General features: G+C 44.1%; 1 protein-coding gene across 1 annotated transcript in view; it reads right to left on the bottom strand.

The window, feature by feature from the left end:
* The window catches only part of USP25 (ubiquitin specific peptidase 25), a 2531105-nt gene that overhangs the window by 1637000 nt on the left and 872116 nt on the right, over positions 1-21989 (bottom strand). Inside the window, exon 7 of the mRNA XM_044071806.1 lies at positions 18974-19111. Within this exon, the coding sequence (XP_043927741.1) occupies positions 18974-19111 (138 nt within the window). The remainder of the gene's footprint in view (positions 1-18973; positions 19112-21989) is intronic.

Raw genomic sequence — 21989 nt, 5'->3', positions numbered from 1 at the left:
AGGGCTTGCAGTACTTTTCTTGCTGTTAGATGGTTCTGCTTTGTTAATGCCAAGAAGTAGAGAGGTAGTTGCTCTTGCTTTTCTGCAGTTAGGGATGCCATTTGTTTTGATGTGTCCAGATCTGCACCCAAAAAGGTTATTCTTTGGGATGGTATCAGCCTTGACTTTTTTATATTGACTGTATATCCCAGGGCTTGTAGCAGGTAAATGACTCTTTGTAAGTCTTCTGTGAGCTTGTTTTTGTTGTCCGCTTGTATCAGGCAGTTGTCCAGGTAGGGGTAAATTTGGATTCCCTGAAGCCTGCAATGCGCAATTACTGATGCCAGGCATTTAGTGAACACTCTGGGCGCAGTAGATAAGCCAAAGGGCAATGCTGAGAATTGATAATGCTCTGATCCTGCAAGAAATCTGAGGTATCTTCTGCAAATTGGTCGTATGGGGACGTGCAGGTATGCCTCCTTGAGATCTAGAGTTACCAGCCAAGACTCCTTGCCCAGCATGGGAAGAAGCTGCTGTAGAGTCAGCATTTTGAATTTTGGAACAATGAGGAATGTGTTTAATGCGGACAGGTCGAGAATAGGCCTCCATTTGCTCTCCTTTCTTGGTACCAGGAAGAGTCTGGAGTAAAATCCCTTTCCTTGTTCCATAGATGGTACCTTTTCCACAGCTCTCATCTTTAATAATTGGTTTACTTGTTGTAGGAGCTTCTGCCTTTTGATTCGGAGGTAGGTTTGGCATTCCTCTCTTTCCTGGTAGAGTATGGAAATGAAACCTGTAACCGTGGTGTATAGTTTGCAAAATCCACTTGTCCTTTGTGATGTAATGCCAGTTTTTTGAAAATAAAGCTAGTTTTCCACCTAAGGGTGCTTCTAGTTGTTCCCTGGTAGGCGGTGCCAGAGCCAAGTCACTGTGATTGTCCTGTTGCAGTGGTGGTGGCTGCGTCTGTGCCTCGCTGGTTGTTACCCTGCCACTGGCGTCCCCTGTAGGCACCCCTGGATTGGTTTCTGCCTCTTGAACGCCTATTCCTGCCTCTGTGCTTTAGAGGAGTCTGGAAAGGACCAGTTTTTGGAGGGCCAATTCCTGCTAAACCTTGGAGGCTGGACCTGTAAGAAATCTTTCACTGTCTGGACAGATTTTGCCTTCTCTTCCATCTTCTTCAGTACCTGTTGTGCAGGAGAACCAAATAAATTGACCTTGTCCATGGGAGCATCTAATAGTTTTGATTTGACATGGTCCGGTAAGGCCTGCTCTTTCAACCATGCATGTCTTCTGATAACTGTGCCAGTCATGGCTGATCTAAAGGAAGCCTCCAGTGCATCATAGCCGCATTTTAAAGAATGGTTACTAACTTGCTGAAGGTTATGTACCATTTCCTGAACATACTTCTTATCAAAAGGTTCATCAGAGGACAGTTTTTTTAGTTAACTGGTCTAGCATAAATTCTTGATATTGGATCATATGAAATTGACAGTTCAAGGCCCTAGCTGACAGAGTAGCAGAAGTGTAAACTTTTTTACCCCATCTCTCTAAGGACCTGGATTCCCTTTCAGAGGGCAGGGGATTTTTAGCTGAGGTAGTTGCTACAGCCTTAGGCCCCTGGGAGATAGTCTCGGGATCTGCAAAAGGAGCCTTGTATAAATGGTGGTGTGTGTCCAGGACCCTGTAGAACCTATCGGGCTTAGCAGGGGCCGGAGGTAATGAATCAGGAGCAGTACAAGCATCATTAAATGCATCATCTACAACAGAAAGAACTGGAGGGATAGCTAAAGGCCTATGTTGTGGTAAATGCAGAAAGGTTCTAAGCCTTTTCCTGGAGTCTGAGAAATCTTGGCCCTGCCACTGAAATTGTTCCCTCATAGCATGCAAGGTTTCCCCAAAGGAAAATTCCTCAGGTGGAGAGGCAGAAGGAATGGACTCTTCAGCATCAGAGTCTTCGTAAGGGGAATAAGGAGCCTCTGGAGGGTCTGTATTATCTGTATCATCAGAGGAATCATCTGTGGACACTGGCTCAGGGGGGCTCTGCTCTAGGCCTCTTCTCTGGAGGTGGATGAGAGGCCCTGTCTGGATGAGGCTGGGATCCCCGGATTAAAGAAATGAGATCCTCTGCCAGAGAAAGCATTTGGGTCCTGGAGCTGGGCCTGTGAGAGGGGGTCTTAACAGGCACAGTTTTTGTAGCTTTAGCTGCTTTAGCCCTGGCAAAGGCCTTAATGGACATGGCTGCAGGAGGCCTAGCAGCTCCACGTGCAGGGGTGGAAATATCCAAGGGAATAGTGTCAGATAATTCCTGAGAAACCGCAACTGCAGGTTGGATTTCAGATGCCGATTCCACCAGGTTATTAGAGGCCTCGGTAGAAGGCATGTTTTCGGCTGAAGGAAGAACCGCTTGCTCGGTTTCAGCCGAAACCGAGACACTCGCGGTTGGCTTAACCGCGGTTTCGGCCGAAACCGCAGACCGCGAGTGTCGATCCTTTTCCTTGCGTTTTTTGGATATTTGTGAAGTCGGAGGATCCGACGGCATAATATAAGCAAAATCAGAGCCGAAAAACTGTTCAGCAAATTCCGACCGACGTCTAAGCGTCCGTCGGTTAAAAGAACCACAGGCTTGACAAGCTGCTACGTCGTGGTCTGGGCCTAAACAAGGTAAGCAGTAAGAGTGGAAATCTTCATGAGGTATTTGTTTCCCACAAGTTAAACAGTTATTCACTTTTTCTGACATCGGCTGAGGCAAGAAAGAGTCCCCAACGGGGTACTTAGCTTTAGAAGTCTTGAGTAGTATTCGTAGTAGTAATCTCTGGTTCTGACCGACCGGCACTTGCGAACAGCTTCTGCTTCGGGCGCCACGCGGCAAGAAAGACTGAGGAAAATGGCGTCGGCTGATGCCTTTATACCCGAATAACTGCAGCTATGACGTCGGGTGAAGTGCGACACCAGCCGAGGCCAGACCCAGACTTTGGAATCCGGCCGACCGAAGGGCTGCCTGACGACAGGACAACCCATTTGTAAGGACTACAGATGCATCCTTGAAGGACATATACAAAGATAAACCTAGTCTAACCTAACCACTACCCAACACTAGAGGAGAAATAGGTGACAAAAGGAAAAAATAGGCGGATAAACCTAGTCTAACCTAACCACCATCCGACACTAGCAGATAAACCTAGTCTAACCTAACCACTACCCAACACTAGAGGAGAAACAGGTGACAAAAGGAAAAAAAATAGGCAAATCATACCATGAAGGATAGACACATCAGAGATTGAGACCTAGCTGCTGTGCTAGGAGGAGGCAAATGACATCTGGGGTCACTATAGAGAGAACACAGCACAACAGGGTAAAAGATGTGGAACTGGGGGACTGAAGTGTTTGGAAATGGCGAATCTCATTTCAGAGTCAGATACAATAATCCACTGGTTGAAGTCGGACAGAACACACATTGTATCAGATAGTTCCCTTTATGTCCCCGTAGGTTCATCAAAATTCTATGACCCCATGTAATGCAACAAGCCAAGCCAAGAAAAGGCAATCCAACATGAAAATGACTTCTGCTAATTAATACAAACTTTAAAGCCTATTTGTGAGGTCAGAATAAGCCAAAATGTAGGGTGTACAACCGTATGGACCACAGGAATGTCCAGTACAAGAAACCTGATAAGACCGAGTCAAATGAATAGCTTTTAAAACACAAACCAGGAGCACTACAGCAAATAAAAAAAAACAAAATACAAAATGAAAGCAAACAGCAGAAATTACAGCAGAAGAATATTATATAGATATTATGACTCACAGCAGCAGCATCATACAATCAGCACAACTAAGAGTCACCGAAAACTGTAATACAAATTAAAAGTCAGGTAAATATGCACTGGAACATATAACATCTTATTCAGCAATACGAAGTAACATTATCAATTAACTAGAATTTCTGAAAAAGTACAGTTGTGTACACTTACCATAAATGTAGATGTTACGAGTGCATTCACTGTTGCAGTCATCACACTAGGGTTATCCTACCAGGGGGTAGCCCTCAGTCAGCCCGAATACCAGAGGCTTAGTATTTCTGCGTCAGTTGCTGTCGCTTCAGGACTGACATCAGGTCGTCAGTGGTATAAAAACAGGCAGCCAACGCCATTACATCAGTTTTTCTTGCCCCAAATGTCAGGAGCCCCCAAATCAGGAGCTAAGTTATGGTGGAAAAACACTACCAGTAAAAAGTAAATACCAATAGCCCTGTAAGGAGAGAGAGAGAGAGAGAAGGGGGCTGGAGGGTGGGAAACCAAGACTGCAACAGTGAATACACTAACATCTACATTTATGGTAAGTGTACACAACTGTACTATGTTCTTCATGTTTCACTGTTGCAGTCATCACACTTGGGTTGATTCTCAAAGCTGAAGAATGGGTAGAGGCAGTCAAGAAGAGCTGGGGCTGGCTAGTATGCCCTGCAGGACTGCGGTTGCAAAGCCCGCCCTGGATTTGGAAAAGATAGGCAGGTGGTAATGCTTGGTGAAGGTATGAACAGAACTCCAAGTTGCTGCTTCCAGAATGCCCCTGGTAGGGACTCCTCTGAGAAAGGCTGTAGAGGTTGAAGTTGCCCTAGTGGAATGCGTTCTGACCCCCTGAGGGGGTGGTTTCCCATGGTGTTTGCAACAGAAATGGATACAGTGTGCTATCCATTTGGAGATGGTTTGTTTGGATATGGCCTTGCCCTCTGCCCCTGGTGCAAAGCTAACTAGTAACTGGTCAGATTTCCTAAAGGGCTTAGTCCTATCAAGGTAGAATCTGAGCTGTCTGTTCACATTTAAAGAGTGCAGGATCCTTTCCCCCTTATTTTGAGGATTAGGGAAAAAGGTGGGCAAATGGATAGATTGGTTGAGAGCCACACTGGACACCACTTTAGGCAAGAAAGTTGGGTTAGTCCTGAGGGAGAACCTGTCAGCATGAAAAATGAATGTTCCACAGCCATAAGTGCTTGTACCTCACTCTTCTAGCTGAGGTGATGGCCAGAAGCAAGGCTGTTTTCCAAGATAGGAATTTTTATCTCTACTGACGCTGCAGGCTCAAAGGGGGGTAGTATGAGCTTTTCCAGCACAAAGATAAGGTCCCAAGCAGGGGTAGGGGCTCTTCTTGGTGGCCTTAAGTTGTTAGCCCCTCTCAGGAACTGCTTGATGAGAGGGTGAGAGAAGAGAGGTGACTCAGTGCTGTAATGAGCAGAGATGGCAGAGGCATGGATCTTAATGGAAGAGGACAGGCCTCTGTGGAGTAGGTCTGTTAGGTATTCCAGGATGAGCGGTAAGGAGGGCTGTGCTGTATCCGCTCTTTTAGTGTGGCTCCAGGAACAATACCTTTTCCACTTGTCAGGATAGGATTTCCTTGTACTGGGTTGTCTGGCTTCACATATGACATCCATTACCTGCTTGCTTAGGCTGGCCACTGGAGGAGAAGTCAACGAATAAGCCAGGCTGCAAGGTTCAGGGTCTGCAACTGCGGATGCAAGAACTGTCCCTCCTGCTGAGTCAGGAGAGTTGGGATCTGGGGGAGGTGCCATGGAGGCAACGGTGACAGACTGCACAGTAGTGGGTAGCAGAGTTGGAGTGGCCAGTCTGGGGCAATCAGGATTGCCCTTGGTCTTTCCTCCCTTATCTTGAGTTATACTCTTGTAAGAAGAGGCAGAGGATGAAATGCATAGACTGAGAGGTTTGCCCACTGGAAGGATAGGGCATCCACTTTCCAGGCCTTGCTGTGAGGTACCCTGGTGCAGAATTTCCTGAGCTGGTAGTTGTAGGGGAAGGCAAATAGGTCCACCTTTGGGGTACCCCATTTCTGGGTCACAAGGCTGAAGGTGTTGTGGTTTGCCACTTGTGTGGGTCTAGCACATTTATGCTTAAGTTGTCTGCCAGAGAGTTGGTTGCCTGGCAGGAATTGAGCTTGCAGGTGAATATACATGGCTGAGTTTGTGTTCCACAGGGTCATGGCTAGCCTGCAGAATGGGTAAGAGTGGGTTCCCCCTAGCTTGTTGATGTTCCACATCACTGTGGTGGTGTCGGTTTTGATTAGTAGAGGACCCAATGACAGTAGGGATCTGAAAGCTGTCAGAGCATGCTGAACAGCTAGCATCTCTTTTTGGTTGATGTACAGATGAATTTGATTTGGGCTCCAGTGGCCTTGAATGCACCTCCCGTCCCGATGTGCACCCCAGGCATAGTCTGATGCATCTGTGGTTAGGGTCAGGGTGGCGTGGGGTTGTGTAAAGGGAAGCCCCTTGTGGTTGCATGCTGTGGCCCACCAAAGGAACCCTTTCCTTTGACAAGGTATCAGTAGGTATAATAGTTTCCAGGTCCTGAGATTGCTGGCATCAAAGACTTAAGTACCACTGAAGTTTCCTCATATGCAGTCTGGCATATGGAATTAGTAGAATGCAGGAGGCCATGAACCCTAGAGCTTGCAAGATTTTCCTTGCGGATAGCGGGGTTCTGGTGGCCATTTGAGCGAAATAGCCTGTCAGATAGGCTTGTTTTTTTGGAGTAAGGAATGCCATCTGGGATGCTGTGTCCAAGCTTGCGCCCAGGAATACAATTTTTTGACTGGGGACTAGTTTGGACTTCTTTTTGTTGATCGTGTACACCAGGGAGGTTAGAAGGTCCTTTACAAATATCAGGTGCTGCAACAGTTTTTCCTGACTGTCTGCCTGAATCAGGCAATCGTCTAAGTAGGGGTAAATTTGAAAATTTCTCTGTGTGCAATAGGCAATGGCTGGAGACAGGCGTTTTGTGAAAACTCTGGGAGCAGTGGATAAGCCAAAGGGAAGTGCAGAGAACTGATAATGCATAGATCCTGCCCAGAAACGTAGACATTCCCTGCAGGAGTCCCTGATTGGGATGTGCAGATAGGCCTCCTTTAGGTCTAGGGTGGCTAACCAGGCATCTTTGGACAACATAGGAAGAAGCTGCTGTAGGGTGAGCATTTTAAATTTTGGTACCACCAGGAAGGTGTTTAGAATGGATACATCTAGTATTGGGAGCCAGGTGGCCTCTTTTCTTGGTACCAGGAAAAAAGTCTGGAATAAAAACCATGGCCCATCTGTTCTGCAGGAACAGGTTGAATTGCCCTTATGGAGAGCAGGGACTGAACTTGGTTTTGTACCTCTGCCCACTGGTTTGGAGGAAGGTCTGGGAACCCTTTTGGGGTTACCAGCATGTGGAAATAAAATATGCACCCCTGGGATGCTATGTTGAGGACCCATCAATCGTTAGTGACTGAGGTAGAGTTTTTTTGCATGGTGGACAAGTTTTCCTAGTAGGGGCACGAGCAATTGGGCAGAGGTGAGGGGAGGAGTTAAGAAGTCATTGTGAATTCTTTCCATAAGGGGGTGGCTTAGCACTCCCTGCTTTAGAAGTGGAGGCACTCCATTGCTTAGGTCTCTGCATACCCTGAGACTGTAATCTGGGTGGTCTGTTTCCCCTAGGTCTAGTTTGAGGTGGCCTTCAGGGGGCTGAAAAGGACCAATGTTTCGAGGGACAATGCCTACTGAATCTTGGAGGCTGCACTTGCAAAAAATCTTTGACTGCCTGCATACACTAAGCCTTTTTTTCCATCTTTTTTTAAAACCTCTTCAGCTTTGGTGCCAGATTGTTCTTGTTCAGAGGAGCATCCAATAATTTTGATTTGACATGGTCTGGCAAGGTCTGCTCCTTAAGCCAGGCATGCCTTCTAAGTACAGAACCTCTGACTGCTGCCCTGCAAGATGCTTCTAGGGCGTCAAACCCACATTGCAAGGTATGCTTGATGACTTGGCTTGCAGAATGCATAAGCTCCTGTAATTCTTTATTTTCTGCACAGTCAGGGAAGGTAGATCATTTTTGCTGAATAAGTTCCACAGGACGTTGCTGGTATTTCAGCATGTGGAACTGACAATTTAATGCTCTAATGGCAAGAGTTGCAGGTGTATACTTTCTTACCCCATCTGTCTAAAGCTCGGGAATCTGTCAGAGGGGGTGGGATTCTTAGCTGTAGTTGCTTTTATTCCTTTAGGTCCTTGGGAGATGACCTCTGGGTCAGCAGTAGGATTTTTGAAGAGAAATTTGTGTGAAACAAGGACTCTGTAGTACCTGTCAGGCTTCCTGGGAGCAGGGGGTAAAGTATCAGGAGTTGGACTTGATTCCATAAAGACATCATCCACAACATCCAGAACAGGAAGGATAGGCCAAGGGTCTAAGCTGTGGCAAATCTAAACCCCCCCCCACCCCCCCAGAGTCTCTTTTTGAAGTGAGGATAATCCTGGAATTCCCAATGGAAATGGTCGCTTAAAGTATGTAAGGTTTGACCAAAAGAAAAATCCTCTAGAGGGGAGGCAGAAGGAATGGATTCCTCTGCATCTGAATCCTCATAGGAAGATAAGGGCATGTCTTCATAATCAGAAACCTCAGAGTCGGACTCCTGGTCGGATACAGCTGCTGGGGACAAGTCTCTTTCTTTTAGCAGGGGAAGGCTGGCTTCCCCTAATCAGCATGATCAGGTCTTCTGCCATTTTAAGCATCTGCGATTGTGGCAAGGAAGCAGGCGCTCGAGTTTGGGCCATCTGTTTTTTAGGCATAGCTCGTACTCTTGGCCTTAGAAACTCAGCAGTTTTAGAAGAACTAAAGACGCGAAAGAAATCGGTTTGTGTCAAATATCGGTAGTGCGAAGAACTTCCCTCAGAAGCAGATGCCTGCACAGCGGCTCCGTACCCATCAAAGGTAGAGACATCTGCAGATTCCATAGTCGAAGAGTCTCGCAGCATACCAGACTCCGAACGGGTCTTGGTAGCAGCTTGCGAATCCATTGAAGCGGACATCTGGGCTGAGAAAGCACTTCACTGAGTACTGGTGACTAGCTTAACGGAAGCATCGTCGGCGATTTTGGACCTGTGCGGTCTCTTTATCCTTACTTTTTTCAGAAGATTGGTAGTCGGATGGCTTACCGAAGCCATTTTGGCATACAGAGATGGAGAACTAAAGTATTTAGCTACAATAAGGGCCTGAAGACGAATAGTTCGGGCGTTGAACAAAGCACAAAACTTACAGCAAGGTACGCCGTGGTCTGGGCCTAAACAGGTGATGCAGTAAGAATGGAAATCTCGGTGTGGTATTTGCTTTCCACAGCAGAGACAATTGTTAACTTTTTCTGACATCGGTTAGAGCAAGAGAAAAGGATCCCCAACTGGGTACTTAGCTTTAGAAGACTTCAAGATGATTCAGTTTTGGAATGAAAACTCAGGTAGCGTCCGATCGGCACTTGTGCAAACTGCTTCTGCTTCGGGCTCCTCAGCAAGAAAGGTTGATGTAATGGCATCGGCTGCCTGTTTTTATACCACTGACTACCTGACTTCAGTCCTGAAGCGACAGCAACCAACGCAGAAATACTAAGCCTCTGGTATTCGGCCGACTGAGGGCTACCCTGGCAGGATAACCCTAGTGTGAAGACTGCAACAGTCAAACATGAAGAAAATCATGAAAGGAACAGGAAAAATAAGCATATGAAGCTGGAGAGAGAAAATGTGTGAAGGAAGCAAAGGATAATAACGTTGAATAAAATTACAGCAGGAATCACAATTCAATCATGAGACAGCCAAGTATAAAGAAAAAGAAACTTCCAAATCATGGATGCGAGCCCAGCATGATGAGGCAAAAGTTTAACATCGGTCTGCTCTGGAACGATGCATTTGGTGAAGACTCGGAGCATTAGGAGAGTCCAAAGGGCAAAGTAGTAAATTGATGAAGCAATTATAGTACAAAGAATCTTAAATATATGATCAGTGTTTTTTGTGAATGTGTGTCTTACGGCTTTTCCTGGTTAGGAGTCGCCACAGCGGAACTCCGATCCGCTAATGATTGGCAGTAGATTTTTATGTGCCGAGTTGCCAACCCTGATGCACAATCTTCAACGAAGGTACGCCCATTCACACGTCTCCACACAGAAGACGCTTTAGCTGAGAATCGAACAGGACAATGTCTTACTGAGAATCCGTAAATTTAGTTGAAAGACTACAGGTGAAAGAAGGGAAGACTGAAGTATCCACATTTTTAATTTTGGAATGGGCAATAAAGTGTTCAGTTGAAACCGCTTTAGAATGATCTCCAGATTGCATCTTTCCTTAGGACCAGGAAAAAAAGGTCAAGTAAAAGCCTATGTCCAATGGTCTGAGGAGACAGGTCCTATGACCCTCTAAACAAGTAAATGTGCAATACCTTTACACGTAAGATTAAGCTCAGCATTTGGTTGTTACAACGTACCCGACAGAATGGAAGGAGATGCCCACTGGAGTTTACAACCTTGGTTCATCATGTTTGAAACTCAAGAGTCTTGTTAAGCAGGCAGATTCCCTGCTATTTTCAGAGGAAACCAGGATGGGGAAGGGAAGGTGGAAGAAGTTGGTAGAAGTAGTCTGACATTTATTTGGGAGTTGGGTCCCTGGGACCCATTAGACCTTTTTTGGCATCTCCTCTCTACTTCCTTTAACTATTTTTTTCCATAGACTACTTCCGGCCAAATCTAACCAGTTTATGAAAAAACTGACCTTGGCTGGAAAGACTGTTCCTCTGAAATTTAGCAACTCATGATAAGATCATCTGTTTAAATGCCCTGTATTAGTTTTGCCCCTTTTCTAGTTTGAGTAATTCAGTAAAAGCGCCATCAAACAGAAGCTCTTGTCCCGAGGGGCACAAAGTACAGTTGTGTACACTTACCATAAATGTAGACGTTAGAGTGTATTCACTGCTGCACTCATCACATTTGGGTAATCGGCTTGCAGTAGCCCTCAGTCGGCCTGATTATCAAAGTCTTGGGTCCTGCATCAGCTGCTGTCTCATCTTCCGGGACATCAGGTAGTCAGGGGTATAAAGCATGCAGCAGACACCATTACATCAATTTTTCTTGCCCCAGATGTATACATTATATTATATATATTTATACATACATATATACATACAAGGTTATACCTCCAACAAAAAAAGCAAATACACCAAAAAGCTTTTAAGTACAGTAAAGGAGAGTAGAAGTATAGCCAAAAGAAGTCAGGGGACTGGAGGGAGGGTAACCAGGACTGTAACAGTGAATACACTCTAACATCTACATTTATGGTAAGTGTACACAACTGTACTATGTTCGTGTTTCACTGCTGCAGTCATCACATTTGGGTAGATTCCCAAAGCTAAGGATGGGAGGAGGAAATTAGATAGCATTAGGACCAGCTATAAGGCCCTGCAAGACTGCAGAGGCAAAGCCAGCTCTGGATTTAGAGAAAAATGGCAAATGATAATGCTTGGTGAAAGTATGTACTGAACTCCAGGTAGCAGCTTCTAGGATGTCTCTGGTAGGGACACCTCTGAGAAAGGCTGTAAAGGTAGATCCAGCCCTGGTTGAATGGGGTCAAATCCCCTGTGGGGTAGGTTTTCCATGATGTTTATAGCAGAAATGAATGCAATGGCCTATCCATTTAGAAATGGTTTGCTTTGAAATAGCCTTCCCCTCTCTGCCCTTGCAGCAAATGCCACCAGCAGTTGTTCAGATTTCCTTTGAGATTTAGTTCTGTCCAAGTAGAATCTAAGTTGTCTGTGCACATCTAAGGAGTGCAGTATCCATTCCCCTTTGTTCTGTGGATTAGAAAAGAAGGTTGGCAAATGAACAGACTGATTAAGAGCCACACTGGGTACTACCTTGGGCATGGAGGAGGGATTGGTCCTGAGGGACACCCTGTTCGCATGAAAGATGATGAAAGGCTCCACTGTCATAAGGGTCTGTAATTCCGATACTCTTCTTGCTGAAGTAATTGCTAAAAGGAAGGCTGTTGTCCAAGAAAGGAATTTTAACTCTGCACTTGCAGCTGGCTCAAAAGGAGGAAGAGTGAGTTTTTCCAATACAAAGTTAAGGTCCCAGGCTGTAGTTGGGGCTCTCCTGGGTGGTCTTAAGTTTTTGGCCTTTCTGAGGAACTGCTTGAGCAGTGGATGACAGAAGAGGGGTGGGTTCTGTGTTGTAATGAGCTATAATGGCTGAGGCATGAATTTTGATGGAGGAAAAAGAAAGGCCCTTGTGAAGCATCTCAGTTAAGTACTGAAGAATCTGAGGTAAATTGGGCGCTGCTGTGCCCATCCCTCGAGTTTGATTCCAGGCAGAGAATCTTTTCCATTTTTCAGCATAAGATTTTCTAGTACTAGGCCTCCTTGCCTCCAAAATGACATCCAACACTTGTTTACTGAGGGATGGTAACAGACGGCTTAGGTAATTAGCCAGGCTGCCAGGTTCAGGGTTTGATGCCGAGGGTGCAGAATCTGGCTCTCCTGCTGTGACAGCAGGGTAGGGGTTTAAGGCAGGTGCCATGGAGCCAGCAGTGACAAACTGCGCAAGAGGGGGTACCAGTGTTGGCGTGGCCAGTCTGGTGCAATCAGTATCGTTCTTGGTTTATCCTATCTGATCTATAATAGAACTTTGGAGAGGAGAGGCAGAGGAGGAAAGGCATAAACTGATAGATTTTCCCAGCTGAAGGACAGATTATCCACTTTCCAAGCTTGTTTGTGGGGAGTCCTTGTGCAGAATTTGTCCAATTGGTAGTTCTGGAGGGAGACAAACAGGTCTATAATCTGGGTTCCTCCATTTGTTTAGCAACATGTTGAAAGTCTTTGGTTCCAGTTTCCACTCGTGTGGGTCCATGAGACTTCTGCTTAGTCTGCCAGTGTATTTAGTTTTCCTAGCAGGAATTGAGCCTGTAGATGCACTTGGTAGCTCACAGCTGTGTTCCACAGAGCCATGGCTAGTCTGCAGAGGGGAAGTAAGAATGGGTACCCCCCCCCCTGCTTGTTTATGTACCACATAACCGTGATGTTGTCCATCTTTATCATTAATTGTCCTGGAAGAATGTGGTCCTTGAAGGCTGTCAGAGCATACTGTACAGCTAACATTTCTTTTTGACTGATATGCAGGTGCATTTGACTTTGGTTCCATTTTCCCTGAATGCACTCCCCTGCCAGGTGAGCCCACCATGCATAGTCTGATGCATCTGTTAGGGTTTGGGTGGCAGGAGTGAATGGTAGTCCCTTGTTTTGGTGGCAGGCCTCTGCCCACCAAAGGAACTTTAACCGTAGGCAAGGTATGACAGGAATCATTGCTTCTAGATCCTGAGAATGCTGACAGCATAGGCTTTTTAGATACCATTGTAGTTTCCTCATATGCAGTCTTGCATATGTAATTAGCAGAATGCAGGAGGCCATGAACTCCAAGGCTTGCAGTATCTGCCTTGCAGATAGCAAGGTTTTGGTGGCCATTAGTTTAAAGTAAGTTGTCAAATAGATTTGTTTCTCTGGCGTGAGGAAAACCATCTGGGAAGTTGTGTTCAAGCTTGCTCCCAGGAATATAATTTGTTGACAGGGTACCAGCTGTGATTTCTTTTCGTTTATGGTGCACCCCAGACAAGTTAGCACCTTTTGTACAAATGCCAGATGATTCAAAAACATGTCCTGGCTTTCTGCCTGAATTAGTCAATCGTCCAGATATGGGTATACTTGAATATTTCTTTGCCTGCTGGAGTTAGGCATTTTGTGAATACCCTGGGCGCAGTAGATAAGCCAAAGGGCAGTGCAGAGAACCGATAGTGCATGTAAGCCTGCTTTGAAGCATAGGTATCTTCTGCAAGATTCCCTGATTGGGATGTGCAGATAGGCTTCCTTTAAAAATCCAGTGTTGCCAACCAGGCATTTTTGCCTAGCATAGGAAGTAACTGGTGAAGAGTTAGCATCTTGAATTTTGGATAGAAAGGTCCAGGGTAGGACGCCATGACTTGTCTTTTCTGGGTACCAGGAAAAGTCTCGAGTAGAAACCTTGTCCCTTTTCCTCTTCTGGTGCAGTTTGAATAGCCTTTATGCTTAAGAAAGAGAGTACTTGCTTTTTGAGCCTCTGCCCACTGATTTCTGGCCAACCGTTTGGGGTTGGTAACGTGTGGAAGTGAAATCTGTATCCTTGGGAAACTATATTTAAAACCCATTTGTCCTGGGTAATGAGTTCCCAGTTTTTTGCCTGTAGAGCAATCTTTCCTACTAAAGGAGCAGTCAGTTGAGAAGTGCTTGGAAGTTTTAAAGTTAACCTGAAAAACCTGAAGTAAGGCACACACGGAGCTCAGCAAAACGGACAACTGCTTTAATGAACAAGCACAAAAACAATCCACTGCAAGCTAAATCACAGCAGCACAGCAACGAAATTGCACAGCACAAGCAACAGCACAATAACGCTGTAAAGTTAATCCACATACGTTTTCGTCACAGTAACTTCATCAGACACCTAACCTCTCTTCCTTTGGTGAATAAATGGTGAGAAGTATTCTTAGTAAAGAATGGAAAAAAATTGCTAGTTTGTCTGATTTAAATCATATCTTTGAAAATCCATTTAAATGTGTATTTAGGAAGGGACGTAACATCAAGAATATATTGGAAGGGACAAACTTCCTTAACCCCACTAATAATAATAACAAAAAAGGGACATGAAAATGCAGGCGTTGCCCATATTGCATTAACATCAAGGAAGGTGATTCTATTCTTTTGAAAAAGAGGAACAAGTATATTACTAATCAAGGTTTTGCCAACTGTAATACCACATGAGTGATTTATATTGCTACATGTGAAATCTGTGACTCTTTTTACGTTGGCAAGACCGAGAGGAAATGGAGGCAGAGAATTTACGAGCATTTATATGAGATAAGGAAAAGAAAAGATAATAATGCTCTGTTTAAACATCAAAACAATTGTGGCAAAGCATAGAAGTAGTCCCACGAGACCCCAGGGGAGGGCCTTGGGAGACTGTTGGAATAGAGGGAACTATACTGGCAAATTATTCTTGATGCAAGTTCTCCCCCTGGTTTAAATGAAATGTTATCCTTGAAACCTGTGCTGAAATTGTGATCAGCTAAATTATAGTATGTTATTATTATAATATTTATATTTTTAAATAATTTTATATATTATATATGCAAGCATTTTATGGTTTATTTTAATAATGTTGTGTCTTTCGGCTTTTCCTGGTTAGGGGTCACCACAGCGGAACTCCGGTCCGCTAATGATTGGCATTTGATTTTTACGTGCTGAGTTGCCAGCCCTAACACACAACCTTCAACGAAGGCATGCCCATTCACGCATGTCTCCATGAAGACGCTCTAGCTGAGATTTATCTTTTAACAAGATGAACATGCATTTAATTTAATTTCCACAAGATGGCGGTATTTCATTGTATTTTGGATTCAATTTGGCTTCTGCTTTTGAAAAAACATTTTTAGAAGCATTTCAGGTTTGTGCTGGTAATACTTATATTTAACAAAGCAATCTTAACTAAGGTTTATGTCTGAAGCATTTTATATAACAAAATATATATACATATCTATTTATTATATATACTTTCGGTTTTAACTTTTAGATTCATTCACCTTTAAGGTTCATTCAATGCATTTTGCATGTGTAATTGAATTTGTTCACTCATTGGTTCATTTGAATTAGATTAGTTTATTTATTCACCAAAGGAAGAGAGGTTAGGTATCTGATGAAGTTATTGTGACAAAAACGTATGTGAATTAACTTTACAGCGTTATTGTGCTGTTGCTTGTGCTTTGCAATTTCATTTGCTGTGCTGCTGTGATTTAGCTTGCTGTGCATTGTTTTTGTGCTTGTTCATTAAAGCACTTGTCCGTTTTGCTGAGCTCCGTCTGTGCCTTATACTTCAGGTTTATCAGTTTTTATTTTGGGCACTCAGACCACTGGTTTTAAAGTTAAGTCACTGAGACAGTTTACCATAAGGGAGTCCTCCCCGATTTGGAAGTGGAAGCGGCAGACTGCTTAGTCCTGTGCGTACCCTGTGACTGAAGCCTGCGGGTTCTGCTGGTTCTGGGTTTGGACTGTGAAGGCCTGGAAGAGGCAGGAAAGGACCAATTCTTAGAGGGCCAATGCCTACTAAATCTTGGAGGCTGTACTTGTAGGAAATCTTTAACAATTTGCATAGATTTAGCTTTTTCCTCCATCTTAAGTACTTCTGCTTTGTTGCCAAACAGGCGGTCCTGATTTAAGGGAGCATCCAGCAATTTAGCTTTAACATAATCTGGCAAAGATTGTTCCTTAAGCCAAGCATGCCTTCTAAATAGACTCAGTGACAGCAGCCCTGCAAGAAGCCTCTAGTGAATCAAAACCACATTGCAAAGTATGCTTTCCAACCTGTTCAGCTGAATGCATTAAATCCTGTAAATCCTTATTTTCAGCAGTCAGGAATCAACATTATTTAATGTTTAAGCAATCCAATAATATGCTGCTGATACTTTAACATATGAAACTGGCAGTTTAAGGCCCTAATGGCCAGAGTTGCAGAAGTGTATACTTTCTTACCCCATCTATCCAGCGCCCTGGAGTCTCTATCAGAGGGGGTAGGATTTTTGGCAGTAGTAGCCTTAATACCCTTGGGTCCCTGTGAAATGGTCGCAGGATCAGCAGTAGGGTTTTTAAAAAGGAACTTGTGAGAGTCAGGAACCCTGTAATATCTATCAGGTTTTCCGGGAGCAGGAGTGTCAGGGGCCAAGTTAGATTCCAAAAAGGCATCCTCAACAATGTCTAGTACAGGAGGGATAGGTAAAGTCCTGTGTTGAGGCAGGAGTAAGAAATCCCTCAGCCTCTTAGAATCAGAGTAATCCTGGCTTTCCCAGCGAAAGTGCTCCCTAAGAGTATGCAGGGTTTCACCAAAAGAGAAATCTTCTGGGGGGAAGCAGAGGGAATAGAGTCCTCTGCATCAGAATCCTCATAGGTAGATAAGGGTAAATCCTGGTCATCAGAGGAAACAAATTCAGTCCTAGGTCTCAGAGGGGGAAGATTGGCTTCCCCTGATTAAAGTAATAAGGTCTTCAGCCATTCTTATTTGTTTTTTAGGCATAGAGGCCTGACCATGCGGTCTGGGCGTTGGTTTTCTAGGCATAGTTCAAGTTTTAGGCCTTGAAGAAGAAGATGGCGTCTGTTTAATATGCAAGTCAGTAGGCCTGAATACACCTTCATAAGCCGGTGCCTGCACAGCGGTTCCGGACTCAAAGGTAGAGACATCTGCAGGTTCCACAGTTGAAGCATCTCGAGGCATACTGGACTCCCAATGGGTCTCAGTAGAGGCCTGCGAATCTTAAGTAGTGGGTATCAGGGGCTGCAAAAGCAGCCTCACTGAGTACCGGCAAACTGGCTTAGGAGAAGCGTCGGCGGCAGCTTTGGACCTAGGTGGCCTGTCTCTGCCTTTATCTTTGCGTTTTTCCAGAATGTCGGTAGGCTTACAAATGACATATCTGGATAACTGAACAGAGTACCAAAATATTTAGAAGCGTAAATATATCGACAACGAATAGTACGTTGCTTAAATAAGCCACAAAACCAACAGTGAGGTATGTCGTGGTCAGGGCCTAGGCAAGGAATACAGTATGAATTAAAATCTTTGTGAGGTATTTGCTTTCAACAGGAAATACAATTATTAACTTTTTCTGACATCAGTTTAGAGCAAGAAAGTTTCCCCGACGGCGTACTTGGCTTTAATTGAAGACTTTGGTTCTGCAACTTGAAAACGAAAATTTCAGGAGTTGGCCGACCTGCACTTGCAAACTGTTTCTGCTTCGGGCACTGCACGGCAAGAAAGACTGATTTATACCCCTGACTACCTGACGTCATGGAAGATGAGACAGCAACCAACGCAGGACCCAAGACTTTGATAATCAGGCCGACTGAGGACTACTGCAAGCAGATGACCCAAATGTGATGACTGCAACAGTGAAACACGAAGAACATCTGAGATTTCACTTCATCCTGGAATATAATCCAAGCATGCCTTCAAAAAACTGCGCAGCACACGTTAACATCATTTATGGAATCATAGGACACACTAACTTGTGTGTCCGGTACCCAAGAGACCGAATTAAGCATAACAAAAATGCTAGGCTTCAAGTCAGATTTAGAGGTTGACCAAAATCTGTCCCCATGTTGCTCATATAAAAAGAATTTAGACCTACAGGTTTGGTAGTTGATGAATGGTTCAAAATGCTGAAGTAGAAGTGGACATCTTTCAGCCATATCTATCAAGTACTCTGATGTCCATATCACTGGACATTGGATTACAAAAGGGAAAGGGTCTAGCACCTTTTCCCATATCCAAGGTGCTGGGTGCTTGAGGATATTAGGAACTGTAGGTACAGAAACAGGCTAAGAGGTAACCATATTTAATACTCTGACACTTCCTTATCCTCCCATTTGGAGGGGGGAAAAAAGTATCTCATTTTGACAATCATGTCTCTAAAGGATATTTCTCCACTGCAGGTAGACAAAAGATAATCTCAACCTCAGATTCACATTCAGTTGGAGAAGGAAGCTGGGAATCAGTCAAGTCCTTCAGAAACAGAGTCTGAACTCCTTCAGAAGGGGGAACACTCTCTCCCTTTTAACTTGTGTAGAAAGTGGATGAAGAGGTTGCTGGTAAAGACTGAAAAGTCTGGATAACTACACACACCTGAGTGATGTTAAGACAGTCTTCCTGTTTGCCATTCCAACTGGAAGGGTAGGAGGACAACAGGCATGTTGGGTTTTTTGGGTATGTTTTCTTGGACTGCCCAGATGCAAGGTATTCTGGGTTGAAGCTGTTGGTCTGACCTCCATAACTGAGCCTTCAATATATTTTCTTACTAAGAGTTGATGAGTATCTCCCTCAACCTCAGATAAAACTGAACTAAGATGTCCAACATATGAAGACATTTGATCCAAAACTCCACATAAAAAGGCTAATGCAGGGCTTGAATCTCAAAGACCACAGCAGTTCCCTCAAATAAAATCAGCACAGCAGTCAGGACACGCAACTGATAATACCTAGGACTAAATTAGCCACCACTTACTGTTAACATTTTACAAATTCAGTAACAGCTGCATTAAAAAAAAACAAAAATAGAAAATCTAATTTTTTTTACCTGCTGTGAGTCACTAGACTTGAACGCATCCTTTAAAATGTCTACAGCTCTTGAGGGATCGACATATTTCCTTTTAGACCCAACCAGAAGGGCAAAAAGGTATCGCAACTCTCGCATGAAAGGTAAATTCCGTTTCTCCTACACCAAAGAAACTAAAAATTAGCAATATTTTTTAACATTTACATAGTTAACATCAACCTTAACACAATAAAGAACGTAATACTAGCCGCAAGAAATAAAGCAATAATAAGAAAGCACTTTGTAGTGAGGAAGTGCCAGGCTTTCCTCTTCTGGTATTCCAGCCCCATAACAAAATTCTTCCATTCTCCAAGTATCCTGTTTAGGGGTACGTGCTCCTCCCACTGTCATGATCTCAAGCTCTGATCTGAATGGTAAATTAAGCCATCCACAATCCTAGGTTGACCCAAGTGACAAACAAGCACAAAGGATGACATTTACAGGAAGAGAGCGCTACAAATACAACCCACTTGCAAAATTGTGCAAGCAAAGGATATGCTGCTATCTACTTGCTGGCGATAGAGCTTAATCCAGATCCCACTGCTCCCATCCCCACACACACACAAAAAATCTGTTTAGAACCAACTTATCTTAATGCTGGTAGCCATAGAGTTATGAATGGAAGGCACAATAATGCAAAGTGTAGCACCATCACCTCAAATCAAGAGAATCTTCTGCTCAATTCTCAACTGGGGAACCTTCTGCATGGTGTACACATGCTGCCTCTGTTCACATGATGCTACATACACTGGTTTCCTCCAACCTCCCAAAGATATGTGTCAGATTACGTATTCAAGGGAATGCATGCGGTGTGTGTGTGTGTGTGTGTGTGTGTGTGTGTGTGTGTGTGTGTGTGTGTGTGTGTGTGTGTGTGTGTGTGTGTGTGTGTGTGAGAGAGAGACATGGAAAAAAGGCTAGAGAATGAGAGAGGGCTGCCAACTTCCCAAGTAAACACCATGGATGGTGGCAGCTGTTCACAGTATCACTATCCGCAATAGCTGCAACATATCAGCATGGATGTATGGCTGAAGCATTAGGAACAAATACCCAAAGTCAAAATACTAGTTACGAGAGCAAAGTCCTGACACTCTAGTCTTATCCGAATTGTATACAAATCAAAATGACAAACCATCTTCACCCTCATACACTCCATCCATCTATGACCAGGATGAGGCCTAGTGATAGTGTGATGCTATTCCTACTGACCATGTGGCACACTTCACTGGCACCTACACACATTTAAACAGATGGTCAGATACGATGGGCCCTCTTGTACTTTGCAGCGATTGCTCAGACTTTTAGGTCAGCAATCTTGGCCGCTGGTAATTTTTAAACTAGTGTTAATTGATCTTCCACTGACTCAACTGCTCCAGTACGGGTTAGACCGTGCAAACTGGTGCAAGGACAAGGGTATCCGAAAAATGTGAAAAACAAAAGGTAGCACAGTTCATTTTGGCAAAAAAACATTTTCATGTACTACACAGTTGTCATTCCCTCTAATCTGACACAATAGAGTCAAAATGCATTTAGGCATTCTTCTTGGTACTTCCTTATTTGACCATCATGTCTCCAGTAAGTCCAAAGTCAACTCCACTTTTGTACCTCAGACACATCACTGAAAATTCTGCACCTTTTGGCATGTATTTATCTAAAAATACATCACTCAGTTTGAGCAGCATTGGTTTCAATGAACTCAGGCCCAAGTTTCTCAAACCTGTGACACTTCCCAGCTGTGCTTCTCAGGCAAATCATTAAATGTGCATGTACCACTAGTACATTCCCCTAACCCCAGGACAACATTCACAGCACTATCTGCCCCTAAAAAAGGATCACCCCAGCACCTCTTTTCCTATTAACCTCTCTCTGCTCTCATCACTACCTAAATACCAGAGAGGTGCATCTTTTCCTAGCTCTCCTCCAAATAAATTTCAAGTCTGTTTCTCAGCAACCAACAGCACAGCTTAAAAAAGGGACAGCATCTTACTGGCTACCCCCCACCCATCTCACATTTTCCAGACTCTGAACAGTGGCAAATTTATTAGGGTAGTCCTTATCAACCAAACAGGCTTTTAATATTCCAGCACCCTAACCTCAAAAGAATTACCATGGTATGGATTCTCTTCTATTTACTAAAATGGATAAAGAACTTCCTAACCAATGGTCTAGCCAGTTTAAGACAGGCAAATCTGGTCTCCCACCCAGAAGAGGTGGAACTTAGGGTACCACAACTGTGTTTTAAGACATCCTTGTTTACAGTCATCATCTCCTGCAGTACCACCCTCCCTAGTATTCTTATCCCCATCTATTCTAATATAGTGCACAGGCTTCTAAAATCCCCCACAACCCTACAACACTACAATTACACTACTCAACCAGCTCCCAATGACATACGCACAACCCTACAACATGAGAACTACACTACTCAACCACTTCTCAAAGAGATCTACCATCCATCCCTCAGATAGAGTTTGGTGGTGGTTATGTATTTCTAGCAGCAAACACCAGCAACAGTTATCCACACCATCCTCAGAACACCTCAAGGCTTGGGTGACACGAGAGGGAAGGGCTCGAGACACTTCTTGCAAATCCTCCAAGGATCTGAGGAAGGGGTAAGGAGGGTGGGGAAGGTTGAAGACCAATGAAGCAATAAAGCACGTCATAGCCAAAGGATGCCCTAACTCCTGGAACAGACATCCAACTTATAATGGGAAATAATGGTATGAGAAGACTGTCATGTAGCTGCTAAGCAAATGTTATCAATAGGCACTCTAGAACAAAAGGCTGCAGAGGTAGACACAGATCTAGTGGAATATGCTTTGTCCTGATTAGGAAAAGGAATGCCTTTCTTAAAGTATGCCAATGCGATACACCAAGATCCGTTTAACTAAAGTCACTTTAGTGATAGGCCTTACCTAGTCTGCAATTAGCAAAGGAGACAAAAAGCTGGTCTGTTTTCCTGAAAGACTTGGTTCTGTCCAAGTAAAAATGCAGCTGTCTG

This window comes from Protopterus annectens, chromosome 5.part0, assembly GCF_019279795.1.
Source record: "Protopterus annectens isolate FY-2018-M chromosome 5.part0, PAN1.0, whole genome shotgun sequence".
Lineage (NCBI taxonomy): Eukaryota > Metazoa > Chordata > Ceratodontiformes > Protopteridae > Protopterus > Protopterus annectens.
This window is presented reverse-complemented; position numbering and strand designations above follow the sequence as displayed.